The following is an 18,614-nucleotide window of genomic DNA, read 5'->3' as shown; positions in this document are numbered from 1 at the left end:
GCAATCCTGTTTCTGAAAATCCAGCAAAAGAATAGGAGTGGCGTGGCAAAAATCCCAAACTCTGGAAACTCCTGTGGTCCGTCTGATACATCAACCCATTTCCCTCTATTTCAGCTAATCTTGTGTCTCTGTTTTCTCACTAAGCACGCTGATGTTAACTGCGAGGGTTTCCCTACTCGGAACACCGGTTCGTGGAGGTGTATAGTTTTGTTTTGGTGTGAGGAGACCAGTGAAACCCCAGTGAGAATAAATTGCCCAGTTGTCAGGTAACCATTAAAGACAAGACTATTTATGAAAGTAAGAAAAGACCAATTCACGCAAATAGGACTATTCTACTCGCACGGAATTTTAAGATGTGTGAATTATTAAACGCAGTTTCTATAGAATACATCTATGATACCTGAACTCTGTAAGACTTCCAGTGTTCCCCAAACAACATTCAAATTGAATAACCAGCTATAGTTACCACATACAACAGGGATGATACTGAAATCTGGGAAACGTCTTTTTCCTGGTCCAGCAAAGATATTTTGAAACTGCTATTCCAAAGGTTTTCTGCACTGCCTTGGCTCTCAGACATGGTTTGGTGGTTGGAAACTGGCCTGTCCACTTTCTGGGACTGCTGGCTTTTCAGGGTCTGGGCAATGATACCTTTGTTGTTCTTTGATCAAGTCTTGTGTATTCGGCTTGTAGCCACTTAAAATGGCTAACTCCCGATTTAAAATGGCGAACGGCAAAGGCTGATGGGAAAGTCACCCAACAGGACAAAAACAAGCAGCTGCAGGTTGACTGTATTTACCCCTGGAAAAACCAGACAAGAACGATACCAGCAATCATCAGCATACCATCTGCATACTAATGAGCAATCCCCAGGAACAATGAGCAACATTGAGACACATACAGCAAAACTAGACTCTTCTGCGCCAGCAGAAGCCTACACAATGGGAGGTGAACGACCACCTCAAGACCGCCCATCGATCAGGGAACCGCTCCAGCATTGGAGAAAATCAAACCAAGTGATTGGGACAAAGTCCAATCACTTGGAACCAGGTACAGGGTCCGCCCTGAAAGGCGGGAAGCCCCTGGGGATGATAAGAATTGAGGCCCAAGTTCAAGGCGCTCTTTCCCAGCTCTTCCACCTCTCTTCAATCGCTTCCAGCTCTCTTAACTCTTCAACAGCCGCTCAAAAACTGTAAGTCTTACTTCAACGCTCGCTACGAGATAGGCGCTCCTAGCTACCAATCTGTACCAACTTCGAATCCCGCAGGCTCAGAACCCGAACGAAAGGCCATTCGTTTCCCTGACCTGGTGGGCCAGTTCCGAGTTAAGTATTGGCCTGTTAGTCGTAGAAGTAGCTTAGACGTAGAATTTATGCATGAGTAGTGATTACTGTGTATAATAAATGTGCTTCGATTTAAATCTTACTAAGCGGTGTATTGGATTATTGATCATTACTCGGACTTGAATCACGTGGCGGTATCATAAGGATACCTGGCGACTCAAGAGCAAAGGTGATAAAACAGAGCAAGTAAATTAAGGCAAAGCTAGCAACATTATTTGGCGACTCTTGTGGGACCCGATCTAGAAGTGGAAAACCACTCCGGGAGAACCCAGAATTTGAATTAGAGATCCAATTGGAAACAGAAAACCACAAGTGTTCAAGCAGTTCTGATCAATACTCATAATTCGGAAGTGTGTGTATGCATGCGTAACTAGCAGGGCGATAAGGTAAATCTGATAGATTTTTTGTTGCGACAAAACTGTCGGAAGTTTGTATATCGGAAAGTAGCGAAAGCCGTACCCGTATTTACAGTACCGCCTTAATACCCCTGTCCCAAATTTGAAGAGCAGCATTCAGATTAACACCCCTGTCCCAAATTTGAAGAGCAGCATCCGGATAGGAAAGATGGCAATGCAGGCAATGCAGCGCCTAATGAACCCAGAGGAATTTGCAGTCGCAGCGACCAGCAACAGTAGAGTGTGACAATGTCCCATTTGGGAGGAAGAGATCAGGAAATATCTCAAAGGGAAAGGATGGCCCCTTTGGAATGAATTCTGTGACAACGAGGAATCAGGTCCCGGGAGTATAGGACATACTTGGTGGGAGAACCTGAGCAAGATCCACAAAAAGAGCTGAGGGAACACTCGCAAGCCGATGGCAATCGTGTCCTGCTTGGCACAATTGCGAGGCACAGAGGAGGTCGTTAGGACGCTCCGGAAAGAAGTTGAGGGCATACATCAAATGAGTAAGGTCGATGTAAGCGAGGTAGAAAAGGAGAATTTGGAATTGAGAAGGAATTTGGCAGCAAAAGATGGAGAGGTGGGGGATGCTAAAAGGGCACACCAGTCTTGTCTGGCGCACTTAAGCAGCTTCCAGTCTCAATACGAAAAGGCCTATCAGGACACGCAATGTGCAGTCCTGATACGTGAAGAAACAGAAAAGCAGGTAGAGGCATTACAGAGACAGTGTAGCGACCTAAAGGCAGCATTAAGAGCACTCCATGCTGCCACCACAGAACAAAGACAAAGCACGCTAGATCACGCAAAGTACCGGAAGCAGATTGCAGAGCTGCAATCGCTGCTTTCAGTTCAGAAAGGCTTCCAGGAAACCTTTGGAGAAAAATTAGATCAGGAAGACGGCCCTGATTGGGAAGAATTGAACGAAACAGCGCACAGATATGTTCAGGGAACATGTGCGCAGGGAAAGCCACAAAAGAGGAAAGCGCCCCAACCCCCCACACAGCAGATAGTTCAAGCTCCAATGAACCCAGTAACAACCCACCGCACAGGCACATCGGACGATGCGGAATTTCTATATTCCACCCCCTTAACAGTGACCCAATTACGGGACGCGTGCGATAAGATCACACCGTTCCTCCCCACCTCAGACCCCCACCATTTCTTTGCCACAGTTAAGCATCAGGCGACGATGTACGGCCTGGATGAGCGAGAGCATGTAAAGCTCACCGTTTTAAGTTTAGACTCATCGGTAGCAGCAGCCCTTCCTGACCCACAGAATGTAGGAGGAGGCACCCTTGCAGAAATGCATACCGCGATCCTGGATGCGATTGGGTATAACCGGGGTGACCCCGTAGATGGCCTCAACAAATGTAGGCAAAAGAAATCCAAGCACCCCACAGCGTTTGCTGGACGCCTGTGGATCCACTTTGCAGCAGTCTTTGGAGACTTAGACCGTGCCCATTTATCCCCAGACAAATGGCCAAATGGACCCGCACCCTTATCTCCCATGCCACAGAAACAGGACAGAAAGCTTGCGCGAGTTATGATCCCTCAGAGGAGGCCCATAACGAGAAGTGGGTAGTGAAAAGATTGTCCCGCGCTTGGGAGCAATCTGTTCAAAGTAAACTTGCAGTTAAGAAAACTGAGGAAAAGCAGGCCGGCGCAGATATGCAGGCAGTAAAAACAACACACCACAACCCCGCATGGGTAAATGAGGGAAAGAACAGCCCCCCACCCAAGTCACAGGAGTGTTACAACTGCGGACAGTTGGGACACTTCGCAAGAGAGTGCAATGCCCCTAAAAAGCCACAGAGAGCCCAGCAGACGGGCACTCTGAGTAAGGAAAAGACAGAGCCCATTCATAGCGTTAGCGCCCGTTCAGATCAGACAGACTTGACCGGAACGGACTGACGGTGTCCGGACTCCCCCAGTTGGGTCTGCGACACCCTTTGGGATCGGTCCGGACGACCGGTAGTTGCAACGAAAACTCGGGGACAGCCCATCGAATTTCTATGGGACACAGGAGGGTCCCGCACCACAATAAATTCCTCCACCATGTTCCAAAAAGACACGTGGCCCACTACAGCCACTATCACCCTCTGCGGCTTTACAGGCCACTCACAGCAGGGGCACATCACAGTCCCTGTACCCATTCAAATCGGTACCATCACCACCAAGCACCCCGTGGTTTTAGTTGACCTGCCACACACAGCAGAGCACATCCTGGGAATCGATTTCATTAATTCCCAGAATCTTTCATTCGATCCAGTCAACCAGTGTGTCTGGAAGATGGCAAAATCCGCAAGAGCCCCCGCAACGCTCAACATAGGAGAGTATGCGAACAAAATTAGCGCAGTAGGCAAATTTTGGTTCAACCCGACCACGCTTAGTACGGACAAGCAGGTTGGGGCAGTTCTGCAAAAGAACAGGGCAGCGTTCGCGACCCACAAGCACGACTGTGGACGGATGACTGGCTCCGTACAAATAACAGGACCTGACCCTATACCCCAAAAACAGTACGGATTTCCCCAAGAGGCAGAGGGAGAAATCTCCAAGGTAATAGAAAGCTTATTAGAGCAGGGCGTACTTAGATCAGTAGCCTCCACTAATAATGCCCCGATTTGGCCAGTGAGAAAGCCCGATGGATCATGGCAACTGACCATCGATTACCGGGAACTCATCAAAGTCACCCCCGCAGCAGCCCCCACAGTAGCAACAAGTCCCGAGACCATGTTCAAGCAGGGACTCAATTCCCGATTCTTTACGGTTTTGGACATCAGTAATGGATTCTGATCCATTCCATTGGCAAAGGCGTGCCAGTACAAATTTGCCTTCACCTTTAAAGCACAGCAGTACATGTGGACATGCCTGCCACAAGAATTCCCCAACTCCCCCTCCATTTTCCACCGACAGCTGGCAAATGGTTTAGCCAAATTATCTCGCCCCGAATGTCTGGTACAGTATGTAGACGACCTACTACTGCAGACAGACACCAAGGAAGAGCACATCGAGCTTCTATCCGAACTCCTGGAATTACTACGCTCCATTGGCTGTAAAGTCAACCCCAAAAAGGCCCAGATATTGGAAGAAAGGGTGATATATTTGGGTACTATCATCACACACGGCAAACGCGAGATCGAGCACAAAAGAATTGACTCGATCGCTAAATTGCCCCTTCCCCAACACATTTCAGCCCTCCGGCCGTTTTTAGGACTGGTTGGCGACTGCCGAAACCACATCGACGGTTTCGCCAGCAAGGCAGGGCCCCTTTCAGACCTCCTAAAGAAAGGAGCCCCCTGGGAATGGCTTCCGCAGCATACGGATGCTGTGGAATCATTAAAACAGGCGCTCATAGCCGCCCCCGCACTACAAGTTCCAGACCCGCTTTCCCCTTACGCCATAGAGGTAGCGACCACAGACCGCACCCTTTTAGCCGTGCTCCTGCAGGAACGGCACGACCAGTTAAGGCCCGTAGCTTACACCTCCAGACTTTTAGATGCTGTGGAGCAGGGATTTCCAGCCTGTGAGAGGCACCTGCTCGCAGTATTTTGGGCAGTGCAGTATTTTTCATATATTACCGGACTGAGCCCCATCACCATTCTCACCGAACACACCCCCACCCAACTTTTACTGGACGGACGACTCTAGGACGGTACAGTAAGCCAGATTAGAGCAGCGAGGTGGACCCTTCCCTCGCAGGGACGGGACATCACTGTTAAAAGGACAAAGACGCACACCTATTTAGCCGACAACTTACAGTACCCCGGATTATCTCTCCACACCACAACACAGGCCCCTTTATTGCGAAAATACCCCCCAGAAAGATAGGTTGTTCAAACCAGAGCCCCCAACACACATAAAGCCCATAAAGATCTATGTGGATGGATCTTCCACAGTCTTGGATGGGAAACGCATAACAGGTTGCGGTATGTATGTCGAGGACGCGCAGGGACGTGCCCTTGAGGAAATATCGTTAAAACTTCCAGGCCACTTATGCGCGCAGGCAGCAGAGCTCGCGGCCATCGCGTGTATAGTGGGACACCCAGATTCCTTCCCCAGCCCAGCAGACATATACTCGGACAGCCTCGATGTCTGCAACAGCCTCACGGAATTTCTGCCCCTGTGGAAAGCAAGAGGATTTGTTTCCGCAGACGGAAAACCCCTCCCCTCAGCCCCATTGCTCCGTCATATTTTAGAGCGAGCCCAGAACAGGACTTTTGGGATAATCAAAGTCCGCAGTCACCATCGTTCCAACCCCCCCCCCCCCAGGAAATGTGAAAGCCGACACACTGGCTAAAGCAGGTTCCAGACACGGATACCTTTGGACACCCCCCGAAGGCGCACCAGTGAGTGCAGTTCAGGTCTCACAGACAAAGATTGAGGATCTAGTGGAGGCCCAGAAGCAGGACAGCAATCTCAAGGAGATTGTAAAAGGGAGATATCCAGCTCCCTATGAGAGGTTCAAAAATGCACTGACCACACATGACGGTGTGGTGTTAAAAGACACCCTTTATGTGGTTCCTGAACAGGACAGGAATCAACTGATTTGTTTGTTCCATGGCGGTCCTGGACATCAGGGAATCGATCCCACTACAGCCCATCTCAAGCAGCTTTGTTCGTGGCCAAATTCAAAGGAAGATGTAAACCATTACATCGAGAATTGTCTTATCTGTGCCCAGAATAATCCGGACAGATATGCCAAAAAGGCTCAACTCAGCCACACCCGACCCGTTAATGGCCCCTGGACTAACCTCCAGATTGATTTTATAGGACAATTGCCCCCTTGCAGGAATGGCTATAAATATGTACTTGTGGTAATTGACACATTTACGAAATGTGTGGAAGCATTCCCAGCCTGCACAAACACGGCAAAAACCACAGCCAAGATTTTGACCCACCACATTTTTACAAGATGGGGACTCCCCCGCAGCATTGAATCCGACCAAGGCTCCCATTTTACGGGACGTGTAATGCAGAACGTCCTCACGATATTTGGCATCATCCAAAAATTCCACATAGCATACCACCCACAGTCGAGTGGTATCGTGGAGCGCATGAATCGGACCCTAAAATCCACCCTCAGATAAATGGTCCAGCAGAACAACACCACTTGGGACTCAGTCCTCCCTTTTGCGCTGATGTTTATACGTAACACAATTTCTACTTCCACAGGTTACACCCCACACACCCTCATGACCGGACGCCCCATGAAAGGCACAGAATATTTGTTAGGTTTAGACCTGACCAGCCCCGAAGTGACGGCCCTCACACACGAGAAAGCAGTAGAACAATTAGTGGAAAATGTTGAAACGGCTTAGCTAGCAGCCGCAGTAAAATTGGGCACCAGAAAGAAACAGAGCAAGGCTTGTTTCGACAAGACAGTGCATGCGACTGAGTATAGTAGAGGACAGCAAGTGATGCTTTCTGTATATAACCCCAGCACATTCCTGTCACCAAAATACTCGGGTCCGTATTCCATTGCGGACAAAGTAAGCCCTTCCATTTATAAAATAAAGTACCCCAACGGTAAGACTGCATGGTTCCATATCAACCAGCTGAAGGCAGATGGAACACAGTCGAACCACTCACACCACGTCATGCTCGACGCAGCACACCACGTCCCGCCCACAGCCAACGTAACCCTACCCTCCCCCAACACGTCCAGTCCAGCCATGGACTCGACCTCGACTCCACCCCCTAAACATACACTCCGCCCCGGAACGCCCACAGACTGCAGCAGCAGAGACAGCGACTGTGACTCGGACGATAGCCACAGCACGCCTCCCTACTATCCCCATGCAACAGGACCCACACCCAGCGACTCAGACTACGATCCAAGTGATCCCTTCATGATCACTTTCCTGAACAAACCCCACCACCGACCACCAACCCACACTGACGACCCATTCTGTCCCCACACAACTAGACACCAACTATTGGCACCGAGATAACTCGTTCCGACTCGTCCGCAACGACGAGAGCGACCCCACCTCACACCATGCAGCCCTTTCAGCCCTGATACACTCAAGAGTTTGGCACCCGGGAGAAGATGACGACCTTGGGTCTGACTCCCAAACCGAGAACCCCTTTGCGATCCTGTTTGCAACCGAGAACCCCTTTGCGACCCTGTTCGCAACCGAGAACTGAGGTGTCCAGATGATGTTTTAAAAGGAACCGCTTGGGAGAAGTGGTGTCCTTTCTGATGGAACCTGCAGAATATTTTATATTGTTTGTAAGTTTGTTAAATGTTGTATGTCCGACAGGAGAATTTTTTTCTCACTGCCCCACGCCTATTCGGCTGAAACCTCTGAGGACTTGCCCACAGAGACTCACCATTGCCAGACACTAGTTCAGCAGAAACCTCTGAGAGCTTGTCTGCAGAGATTGGTTAAGGAACCAGACGCCCGTTCGTAACTGCCCTTCTGGTTCGAAGATAGAACCACTACGGCAGCCCCACCACGATGACTACATTTTTTGCCCGTTCTTGTCGGTTGCTCAGGCAGTGGAGAAACGGCTTGGGACCCGCCCTGCCTGGGAACCCCCCCCCCTCTGGTCAACTACACTCGGGTAGGAGAGACACGGCATTGGTAGCCGTCCTACCCGGGGACTCCATCCAACTCTTACCCGTCGCGGCCCATACGCACCTCATTTTGGCACTTTTCGTTCAAAAAGTTTTGTTTTGTTTCAGGTAACCTTTAGGTTGCCGACCACATGCTATTTACATCCTGAAACATTTGGATGGTAAATTGCACAGTCTGCGAGACGGCTCACACTGGTTCATTATTGGGAAGTGTGTCTTGCCCTAAAATTCGATTTTTTGAAAAAAAAATGAGGGAGGCACACATAGTGACCAATTATAAAGGGAGTAATTGGCACTACAGGGCAGACACACTATCGTACGAGACGCTAAACAAAGATAGTTACAGAGACTATGCTTGTTTCCACAGAACTCCAGAAGCTCCAGGACCGGAGAAGAAAGAAAAGGAAAGAGAAGAGCCATGAGGACTTCCTTCACATGGAGGGCAGCACGGTAGCATTGTGGATAGCACAATTGCTTCACAGCTCCAGGGTCCCTGGTTCGATTCCGGCTTGGGTCACTGTCTGTGCGGAGTCTGCACATCCTCCCCGTGTGTGCGTGGGTTTCCTCCGGGTGCTCCGGTTTTCTCCCACAGTCCAAAGATGTGCAGGTTAGGTGAATTGGCCGTGATAAATTGCCCTTAGTGTTGGGTTGGGTGGGGTTGCTGGGTTGTGGGGATAGGGTGGAGGTGGTGACCTTGGGTAGGGTGCTCTTTCCAAGAGCCGGTGCAGACTCGATGGGCCGGGTGGCCTCCTTCTGCACTGTAAATTCTATGATGGATCAGCATCATCTTTATGGACTTTTGGTTGCGCGTGAACGCGAACCCCATGACTTCAACTCCTCCAGCCGTTAATGTTTCACTTCCCCGCAGTACCCAGAGTCCAGTCACCAGCGACACCACACCATCTTGGTGTGCCAGGTTTATAACCTGGTACTCTCTGTCATATGTAATAGAAACCTTACTAGTATTGGTGATTCTCTGCTGCATCGTGCAGACTATGCGTCTACGGAAATGGAGAAGGAGAGCCTACCGCGCTCGAACCCCGGTATATAAGATCAGATCCCCAATTTTCGGATACGACCAGACCCCCGACCCCCACGATCTATAATAAAGAACATTCATTTGCGTTTATTGTAAATAAAGAAATGTAAAGAACTGTTCATGAGCAAATTGTACGATCCTGAGCTTGACTGCCAAGCCAAGAAAACTGTGGATAAAATGCTATGATTTTGTTTGTATGGTTGAGGAAGTTAGGATGATGAAATGTTTAAGTGAGTGTAGTGTATTAAGGATAGTTAGAGGTTCCCAGTTTATTGTTTTGTAATGCATGTCCCTGTTTGACATAGCGCCCTTAGAATTGTTAGTTAAAAAATGTTTGCATAGCTATGGTCAGTGCAGAGGCCATGAAGGAAGTGTCTCCACCCCAGGTCAGGGAATGGAAAGCAACATAGTTATGTGATCCTTCACGCTTCGCGTTAGGATCACAAGGAGGGAATGTAGCCACTTAAAATGGCTAACTCCCGATTTAAAATGGCGAACGGCAAAGGCTGATGGGAAAGTCAGCCAACAGGACAAAAACGAGCAGCTGTAGGTTGACTGTGTATTTACCTCTGGAAAGGCCAGACAAGATCGATACCAGCAACCATCAGCATAACAAAACACCAGCCATCTGCACACTAATGAGCAATCCCCGGGAACAATGAGCAACATTTAGATACATAAAGCCAACCCAGACTCGTCGGCGCCAGCAGAAGCCTACACAAAGGGAGGTGAACGACCACCTCAAGACCGCCCATCGATCAGGGAACCGCTCCAGCATTGGAGAAAATCGAACCAAGAGATTGGGACAAAGTCCAATCACTTGGAACCAGGTACAGGGTTCGCCCCGAAAGGCGGGAAGCCCCTGGGGACTATAAGAATTGAGCCCCAAGTTCAAGGTGCTCTCTTCCAGCTCTCTTCAACCGCTTCCAGCTCTCTTAACTCTTCAATAGCCGCTCAGAAACTGTAAGTCTTACTGCAATGCTCGCTACGAGATAGGCGCTCCTAGCTACCAATCTGTACCAACTTCGAATCCCGCAGACTCAGAACCCGAACGATAGGCCATTTGTTTCCCTGACTTGTTGGGCCAGTTCCAAGTTAAGTATTGGCCTGTTAGCTGTAGAAGTAGCTTAGACGTAGAATTTGTACATGAGTAGTGATTACTGTGTATAATAAATGTGCTTTGATTTAAATCTTACTAAGCGGTGCATTGGATTATTGATCATAACTCGGACTTGAACCACGTGGCGGTATCATAAGGATACCTGGCGACTCAAGAGCAAAGGTGACAAAACAGAGCAATTAAACTAAGGCAAAGCTAGCAACAGGCTGTCTGCCCCCATTAAGTTCCTTGACTATACACTATCACATGTATATCTCGTGGACCTTCCCAATCGCCTATAATCTGTTTTTCCTCCATAAGCTATTTGCACTTGATTATTATCCAAACTGCCATTTTAAACTCGTTACCGGGAGGGATGCATACCAAGTGAGGCCCCTTTGAATATTGTCTACTGCTGTCGCCAGGCAGGTTCATGACAGTTTAAATAATACAGCGGTCATGGCTGGTTCCTCTCCTTCCTATTAAGTTGCACAATGTTCTTCAGATGCTCTGTTCCCCATATCCCTGCTGTTGACATGAAGATTGGTTACATTTTTTTAAATTTCCCGGGGCCTCCCATACTGGAACTTATCTTCTGCCTTCCCTCACTTCTACAATCTTAAGGCCTATAAAATCTAAAGTTTGTCTGCTAATTTATTTCCCTTTCTCTACTTCCAGTCTTGGTGTCTTGAACTTGAGTCTTCATCTAGGTTTTTCAATTTAAATTATTTATGGCATACCTTTTAAAAAAATCTAATAATGAAAAGCAATAGTCATGAAGACAGTAGCTATTGTCACATCTAATCTTTAATATCATAAAATGGCAGTACAACAGTTAAATCTATTTTGATAAATTGGCTAATATAGTTCATAAGTCAGTTTCACAGCAAACGATCCTTGCAAATGTTGTGTGAAAACACCATGCAGCTGTTTCATTTTCACAATTGACTGACATTGACTCAAAAGGAACAAAGAATATACCATCCCATAAAATGGAGACACTGCAGTTGGCCTTGCTGCCCATGCATTAGGAGAAAGTAGCTGGGGCCCAACTCATAGTCACTATTTAATGTTTCCCTATTCTAGGTGTGTGTGTGTCTACATATGAAGCATAGTATATTTTATAGGCTCTATGATCTTTAGGGGCTATTTAGCACAGGGCTAAATCGCTGGCTTTGAAAGCAGACCAAGGCTGCTAGTCAAGAACAGTATTACGGTGGCGGAGAGGATGCTAGATGGGGACTCTTCTTCCGAAGTAGTATGGGCTGAGGTTAGAAACAGGAAAGGAGAGGTCACCCTGTTGGGAGTTTTCTATAGGCCTCCAAATAGTTCTAGGGATGTAGAGGAAAGGATGGCGAAGATGATTCTGGATAAGAGCGAAAGTAACAGGGTAGTTATTATGGGAGACTTTAACTTTCCAAATATTGACTGGAAAAGATATAGCTCGAGTACATTAGATGGGTCGTTTTTTGTACAATGTGTGCAGGAGGGTTTCCTGACACAATATGTTGACAGGCCAACAAGAGGCAAGGCCACATTGGATTTGGTTTTGGGTAATGAACCAGGCCAGGTGTTAGATTTGGAGGTAGGTGAGCACTTTGGGGACAGTGACCACAATTCGGTGACGTTTACGTTAGTGATGGAAAGGGATAAGTATACACCGCAGGGCAAGAGTTATAGCTGGGGGAAGGGCAATTATGATGCCATTAGACATGACTTGGGAGGGGTAGGTTGGAGAAGTAGGCTGCAAGTGTTGGGCACACTGGATATGTGGAGCTTGTTCGAGGAACAGCTACTGCGTGTTCTTGATAAGTACGTACCGGTCAGGCAGGGTGGAAGGCGTCGAGCGAGGGAACCGTGGTTTACCAAAGAAGTGGAAACTCTTGTTAAGAGGAAGAAGGAGGCCTATGTGAAGATGAGGTGTGAAGTTTCAGTTGGGGCGCTTGATAGTTACAAGGTAGCGAGGAAGGATCTAAAGAGAGAACTAAGACGACCAAGGAGGGGACATGAGAAGTATTTGGCAGGTAGGATCAAGGAAAACCCAAAAGCTTTCTATAGATATGTCAGGAATAAAAGAATGACTAGGGTAAGAGTAGGGCCAGTCAAGGACAGGGATGGGAAGTTGTGTGTGGAGTCTAAAGAGATAGGCGAGATACTAAATGAATATTTTTCGTCAGTATTCACTCAGGAAAAAGAGAATGTTGTGGAGGAGAATGCTGAGACCCAGGCTATTAGAATAGATGGCATTGAGGTACGTAGGGGAGAGTAGATAAGTCCCCGGGGCCTGATGGGATTTATCCTAGGATTCTCTGGGAAGAGATTGCTGAGCCTTTGGCTTTGATTTTTATGTCATCATTGGCTACAGGAATAGTGCCAGAGGACTGGAGGATAGCAAATGTGGTCCCTTTGTTCAAGAAGGGGAGTAGAGACAACCCCGGCAACTATAGACCGGTGAGCCTCACGTCTGTTGTGGGTAAAGTCTTGGAGGGGATTGTAAGAGACAAGATTTATAATCATCTAGATAGGAATAATATGATTAGGGATAGTCAGCATGGCTTTGTGAAGGGTAGGTCATGCCTCACAAACCTTATCGAGTTCTTTGAGAAGGTGACTGAACAGGTAGATGAGGGTAGAGCAGTTGATGTGGTGTATATGGATTTCAGTAAAGCGTTTGATAAGGTTCCCCACGGTAGGCTATTGCAGAAAATACGGAGGCTGGGGATTGAGGGTGATTTAGAGATGTGGATCAGAAATTGGCTAGCTGAAAGACAGAGGGTGGTGGTTGATGGGAAATGTTCAGAATGGAGTTCAGTTACAAGTGGCGTACCACAAGGATCTGTTCTGGGGCCGTTGCTGTTTGTCATTTTTATAAATGACCTAGAGGAGGGCGCAGAAGGGTGGGTGAGTAAATTTGCAGACGACACTAAAGTCGGTGGTGTTGTCGACAGTGCGGAAGGATGTTGCAGGTTACAGAGGGATATAGATAAGCTGCAGAGCTGGGCTGAGAGGTGGCAAATGGAGTTTAATGTAGAGAAGTGTGAGGTGATTCACTTTGGAAGGAATAACAGGAATGCGGAATATTTGGCTAATGGTAAAGTTCTTGAAAGTGTGGATGAGCAGAGGGATCTCGGTGTCCATGTACATAGATCCCTGAAAGTTGCCACCCAGGTTGATAGGGTTGTGAAGAAGGCCTATGGAGTGTTGGCCTTTATTGGTAGAGGGATTGAGTTCCGGAGTCAGGAGGTCATGTTGCAGCTGTACAGAACTCTGGTACGGCCGCATTTGGAGTATTGCGTACAGTTCTGGTCACCGCATTATAGGAAGGACGTGGAGGCTTTGGAGCGGGTGCAGAGGAGATTTACCAGGATGTTGCCTGGTATGGAGGGAAAATCTTATGAGGAAAGGCTGATGGACTTGAGGTTGTTTTCGTTGGAGAGAAGAAGGTTAAGAGGAGACTTAATAGAGGCATACAAAATGATCAGGGGGTTGGATAGGGTGGACAGTGAGAGCCTTCTCCCGCGGATGGAAATGGCTGGCACGAGGGGACATAGCTTTAAACTGAGGGGTAATAGATATAGGACAGAGGTCAGAGGTAGGTTCTTTACGCAAAGAGTAGTGAGGCCGTGGAATGCCCTACCTGCTACAGTAGTGAACTCTCCAACATTGAGGGCATTTAAAAGTTTATTGGATAAACATATGGATGATAATGGCATAGTGTAGGTTAGATGGATTTTGTTTCGGTGCAACATCGTGGGCCGAAGGGCCTGTACTGCGCTGTATCGATCGATGTTCTAATGCGTATTTTAAAAAGACATTTAAGGAGACAAGTTCCCTCTTAGTTGTAGTGTGAAGTAAAATGCCACCTTAAGTGTCCACAGTTAAACTGAGTGTATTAATAATGGCCTCTAAGTGCTCTCTGGATCTGTAAGCTACAAGACCACCTGTGTTGGCCCATTTCTCTTTGTCTTTTGCCCCTTCATCAGGTTTGTTGTACTGGAGCTCAGGAAAGCTCCTAGGCCCTCCATCGTTTGGCTCAGACAGAGCTTTGGTGAGGTGCACAATCCCCCCTCCCAAAGATTTTAAGATGGCATGAGGGGCACAAGTATCCCATTTAAATGTAGTGTCTCCTGTAAAGACATAGGCATCTACTAAACCAAGGATGATGCACAAAACCTTGTATCCTGCCCCAGAAGCATAATACATTCTTTCACCACAGAGAGGTGCTAATGCCTTCTGGATGCTTTCCTTCTCACTTGAACTCATGACAATTGAGAGTTGGTTGCGTGCAGGTATCTGCTTTGATACGGAGTGGATATTGATGTCCTTGTAGGAAATGCCCCAGTAATATTTCCCCTTCCACCTGCAAAATAATTTTATATGTTATCACAGCGAATGAAAACTACTTTCTTTAAGAGATTACCTCGTCTCCCACTCCCTGGGATCTTGCTTCCATTAAGTAGTCCTGGAATTGCTTTGAATTTTTTTCATTCATACACCAGCTTTAATTGCCCATCCCTGGTTGCCCCTTGACAAGGTGGTGGTGAGCTGCCTTCTTGAACTGCTACAATCCATGTGGCGTACTTACACCCAAAGTACTGTTAGGGAGGGAGTTCCAGGATGTTGACCCAGTGACAGTGAAGCAATGGCGATAAATTTCCAAGTCAGGATGTTGAGTGGCTTGGAGGGGATCTTGCAGGTGGTGGTGTTCCCAGGTATCTGCTACCCTTGTTCTTCCAGATGGTCGTGGTTGTGGGTTTTGAAGGTACTAAGGAGCCTTGTTGGGTTCCTGCAGTGCATCTTGTAGATAGTATACATTGCGTCGATTATGGAGGGAGTGAATGCTTGTGGATGGGTGCCAATCAAGCGGGTTGTTTTGTCCTGGATGGTGTCTGGCTTCTGGGTTATTGGAGCCGCGCTCATCCAGGGAAGTGGAGGGTATTCCATCGCACTCCTGACTTGTACCTTGTGGATGGTGGACAGGCTCTGGGGAGTCAAAAGGTGAGTTACTTGCCTCACGATTCCGAGCCACTGACCGGATCCTGTAGCCACGGTATTGTAAGAATAGTCCAGTTCAGTTTTGGGGACATACCCAGGGATGGTGATGGCAGTGGGCTGGGACATTGTCTGTGAATTATGATTCTGTGAATGCGGCTATGTCTGGCTTTTGCTTGACTAATCTAAGTCAGCTCTCCAAATTTTGGCACAAGCTGCCAGATGTTCATGAGGAGGACTTTGCAGGGCCGACGGGGCTGAGTTTGTTGTTGTCATTTCCGGTGCCTCACTTGAGGCTGAGTGGGTCCATCCAGTTCCATTCCTGTGTCAGCTTATTGTGATCTGGAGATGCACTGAAGCAGACTGGTGGCCTTCTACAACAAAAATGAGTTGAAAGTTTTCCAATTCTAATAGGTCAAGTATGGGGCAGCACGGAGGCGCAGTGTTAGCACTGCTGCCTCACGGCGCCGAGGTCCCAGGTTCGATCCCGGCTCTGGGTCACTGTCCGTGTGGAGTTTGCACATTCTCCCCGTGTCTGCGTGGGTCTCACCCCCACAACCCAAAGATGCGCAGGGTAGGTGGATTGGCCACGCTAAATTGCCCCTTAATTGGAAAAAATGAATTTGGTACTCTAAATTTATGAAAACAAACAAGTAATAGATCAAGTAGCTGTACTGAAAAGCATTCTGGGACAAATCATTGCAGTCACCACAACTAGGAAGAGGATTGAGAAGGACCTGTGTACTCAACAGGAGGAATAACATTAACCAGAGAGTGACACTGAAAAGCATTCTGGGAGAAATCATTGCAGTCACCACAACTAGGAAGGGGATTGAGGAGAAGGACCTGTGTACTCAACAGGAGAAATAACATTACATAAGAACTAGGAGCAGGAGTCGGCCATCTGGCCCCTCGATCCTGCTCCGCCATTCAATGAGATCATGGCTGATCTTTTGTGGACTCAGCTCCACTTTCCGGCCCGAACACCATAACCCTTAATCGCTTTATTCTTCAAAAAACTATCTATCTTTATCTTAAAAACATTTAATTAAGGCGCCTCAACTACTTTACTGGGCAAGGAATTCCATAGATTCACAACCCTTTGGGTGAAGAAGTTCCTCCTAAACTCAGTCCTACATCTACTTCCGCTTATTTTGAGGTTATGCCCCCTAGTTCTGCTTTCACCCGCCAGTGGAAACAATCTGCCCGCATCTATCCTATCTATTCCCTTCATAATTTTATATGTTCCTATAAGATCCCCCCTCATCCTTCTAAATTCCAACGAGTACAATCCCACTCTACTCAACCTCTCCTCGTAATCTCCAACCCCTTCAGCTCTGGGATTAACCTAGTGAATCTCTTCTGCACACCCTCCAGCGCCAGTACGTCCTTTCTCGGGTAAGGAGCCCAAAACTGAACACAATACTCCAGGTGTGGCCTCACTAACACCTTATACAATCGCAGCAGAACCTCCCTAGTCTTAAACTCCATCCCTCTAGCAATGAAGGACAACATTCCATTTGCCTTCTTAATCACCTGTAAACCAACTTTTTGCGACTCGTGCACTAGCACACCCAGGTCTCTCTGCATTGCAGCATGTTTTAATATTTTATTTAAATAATAATCCCTTTTGCTGTTATTCCTACCAAAATAGATAACCTCACATTTGTCAACATTGTATTCCATCTGCCAGACCCTAGCCCATTCACTTAACCTATCCAAAATCCTCTGCACTTTTTGCTTTACCACTCATCTCCGTGTTGTCTGCAAACGTGGACACATTGCCTTGGTCCCCAACTCCAAATCATCTATGTAAATTGTGAACAGTTGTGGGCCCAACACTGATCCCTGAGGGACACCACTAGCTACTGATTGCTAACCAGAGAAACACCCAGTAATCCCCACTCTTTGCTTTCTATTAATTATCCAATCCTCTATCCATGCTGCTACTTTACCCTTAATGCCATGCATCTTTATCTTATGCAGCAACCTTTTGTGTGGCGCCTTGTCAAAGGCTTTCTGGAAATCCAGATATACCACATCCATTGGCTCCCCGTTATCTACCGCACTGTTAATGTCCTCAAAACATTCCACTAAATTAGTTAGGCACGACCTGCCCTTTATGAATCCATGCTGCGTCTGCCCAATGGGACAATTTCCATCCAGATGCCTCGCTATTTCTCCCTTGATGATAGAGTCCAGAATCTTCCCTACTACCGAAGTTATGCTCACTGGCCTATAATTACCCGCTTTCTGCCTACCTCCTTTTTTAAACAGTGGTGTCACGTTTGCTAATTTCCAATCCGCCGGGACCACCCCAGAGTCTCGTGAACTTTGGTCAATTATCATTGATGCATTTGCAATTTCCCTCGCCATCTCTTTTAGCACTCTGGGATGCATTCCATCAGGTCCAGGAGACTTGTTTACCTTTGGCCCCATTAGCTTGCCCATCACTCCCTCTTTCGTGATAACAATCATCTCAAGGTCCTCACCTGTCATAGCCTCATTTCTATCAGTCACTGGCATGTTAGTTGTGTCTTCCACTGTGAAGACCGACCAAAAGAACCTGTTCAGTTCCTTAGCCATTTCCTCATCTCCCATTATTAAATCTCCCTTCTCATCCTCTAAAGGACCAATATTTACCTTAGCCACTCTTTTTTGTTTTATATATTTGTAGAAACTTTTACTATCTTTTTATATTCTGAGCAAGTTTACTCTCATAATCTATCTTACTCTTCTTTATAGCTTTTTTAGTAGCTTTCTGTTGCCTACTAAAGATTTCCCAGTCCTCTAGTCTCCCACTAATCTTTGCCACTTTTTATGCTTTTTCCTTCAATTTGATACTCTCCCTTATTTCCTTAGACATCCACGGTCGATTTTCCCTCTTTCTACTGTTCTTCCTTTTTGTTGGTATAAACATTTGCTGAGCACTGTGAAAAATCGCTTGGAAGGTTCTCCACTGTTCCTCAACTGTTTCACCATAAAGTCTTTGCTCCCAGTCTACCTTAGCTAGTTTTTCTCTCATCCCATTGTAATCTCCTTTGTTTAAGCACAAATTTTGATTTTACCTTCTCACCCTCCATCTGTATTTTAAATTCCATCATATTATGATCGCTCATTCCGAGAGGATCCCTAACTATCTGGGGGAAAGGCAATTATGATGC

The 18,614-nt window shown here is 47.2% G+C and overlaps 2 protein-coding genes across 3 annotated transcripts in view; one reads left to right on the top strand and one right to left on the bottom strand.

Annotated features, from left to right (window-relative positions):
• Nucleotides 1–18,614, top strand: part of pan2 (poly(A) specific ribonuclease subunit PAN2) — a 231,809-nt gene that overhangs the window by 146,068 nt on the left and 67,127 nt on the right. The window lies entirely within an intron of this gene.
• The window catches only part of inpp1 (inositol polyphosphate-1-phosphatase), a 75,360-nt gene continuing 67,993 nt past the window's right edge, over nucleotides 11,248–18,614 (bottom strand). For both annotated transcript variants that reach the window (XM_072494072.1, XM_072494071.1), the window contains exon 8: nucleotides 11,248–14,818. In XM_072494072.1, the coding sequence (XP_072350173.1) occupies nucleotides 14,323–14,818 (496 nt within the window). In that variant the 3' untranslated portion in view covers nucleotides 11,248–14,322. The remainder of the gene's footprint in view (nucleotides 14,819–18,614) is intronic.

Source organism: Scyliorhinus torazame, chromosome X (genome assembly GCF_047496885.1).
Source record: "Scyliorhinus torazame isolate Kashiwa2021f chromosome X, sScyTor2.1, whole genome shotgun sequence".
In the NCBI taxonomy this organism is placed as follows: Eukaryota; Metazoa; Chordata; class Chondrichthyes; order Carcharhiniformes; family Scyliorhinidae; genus Scyliorhinus; species Scyliorhinus torazame.
This window is presented reverse-complemented; position numbering and strand designations above follow the sequence as displayed.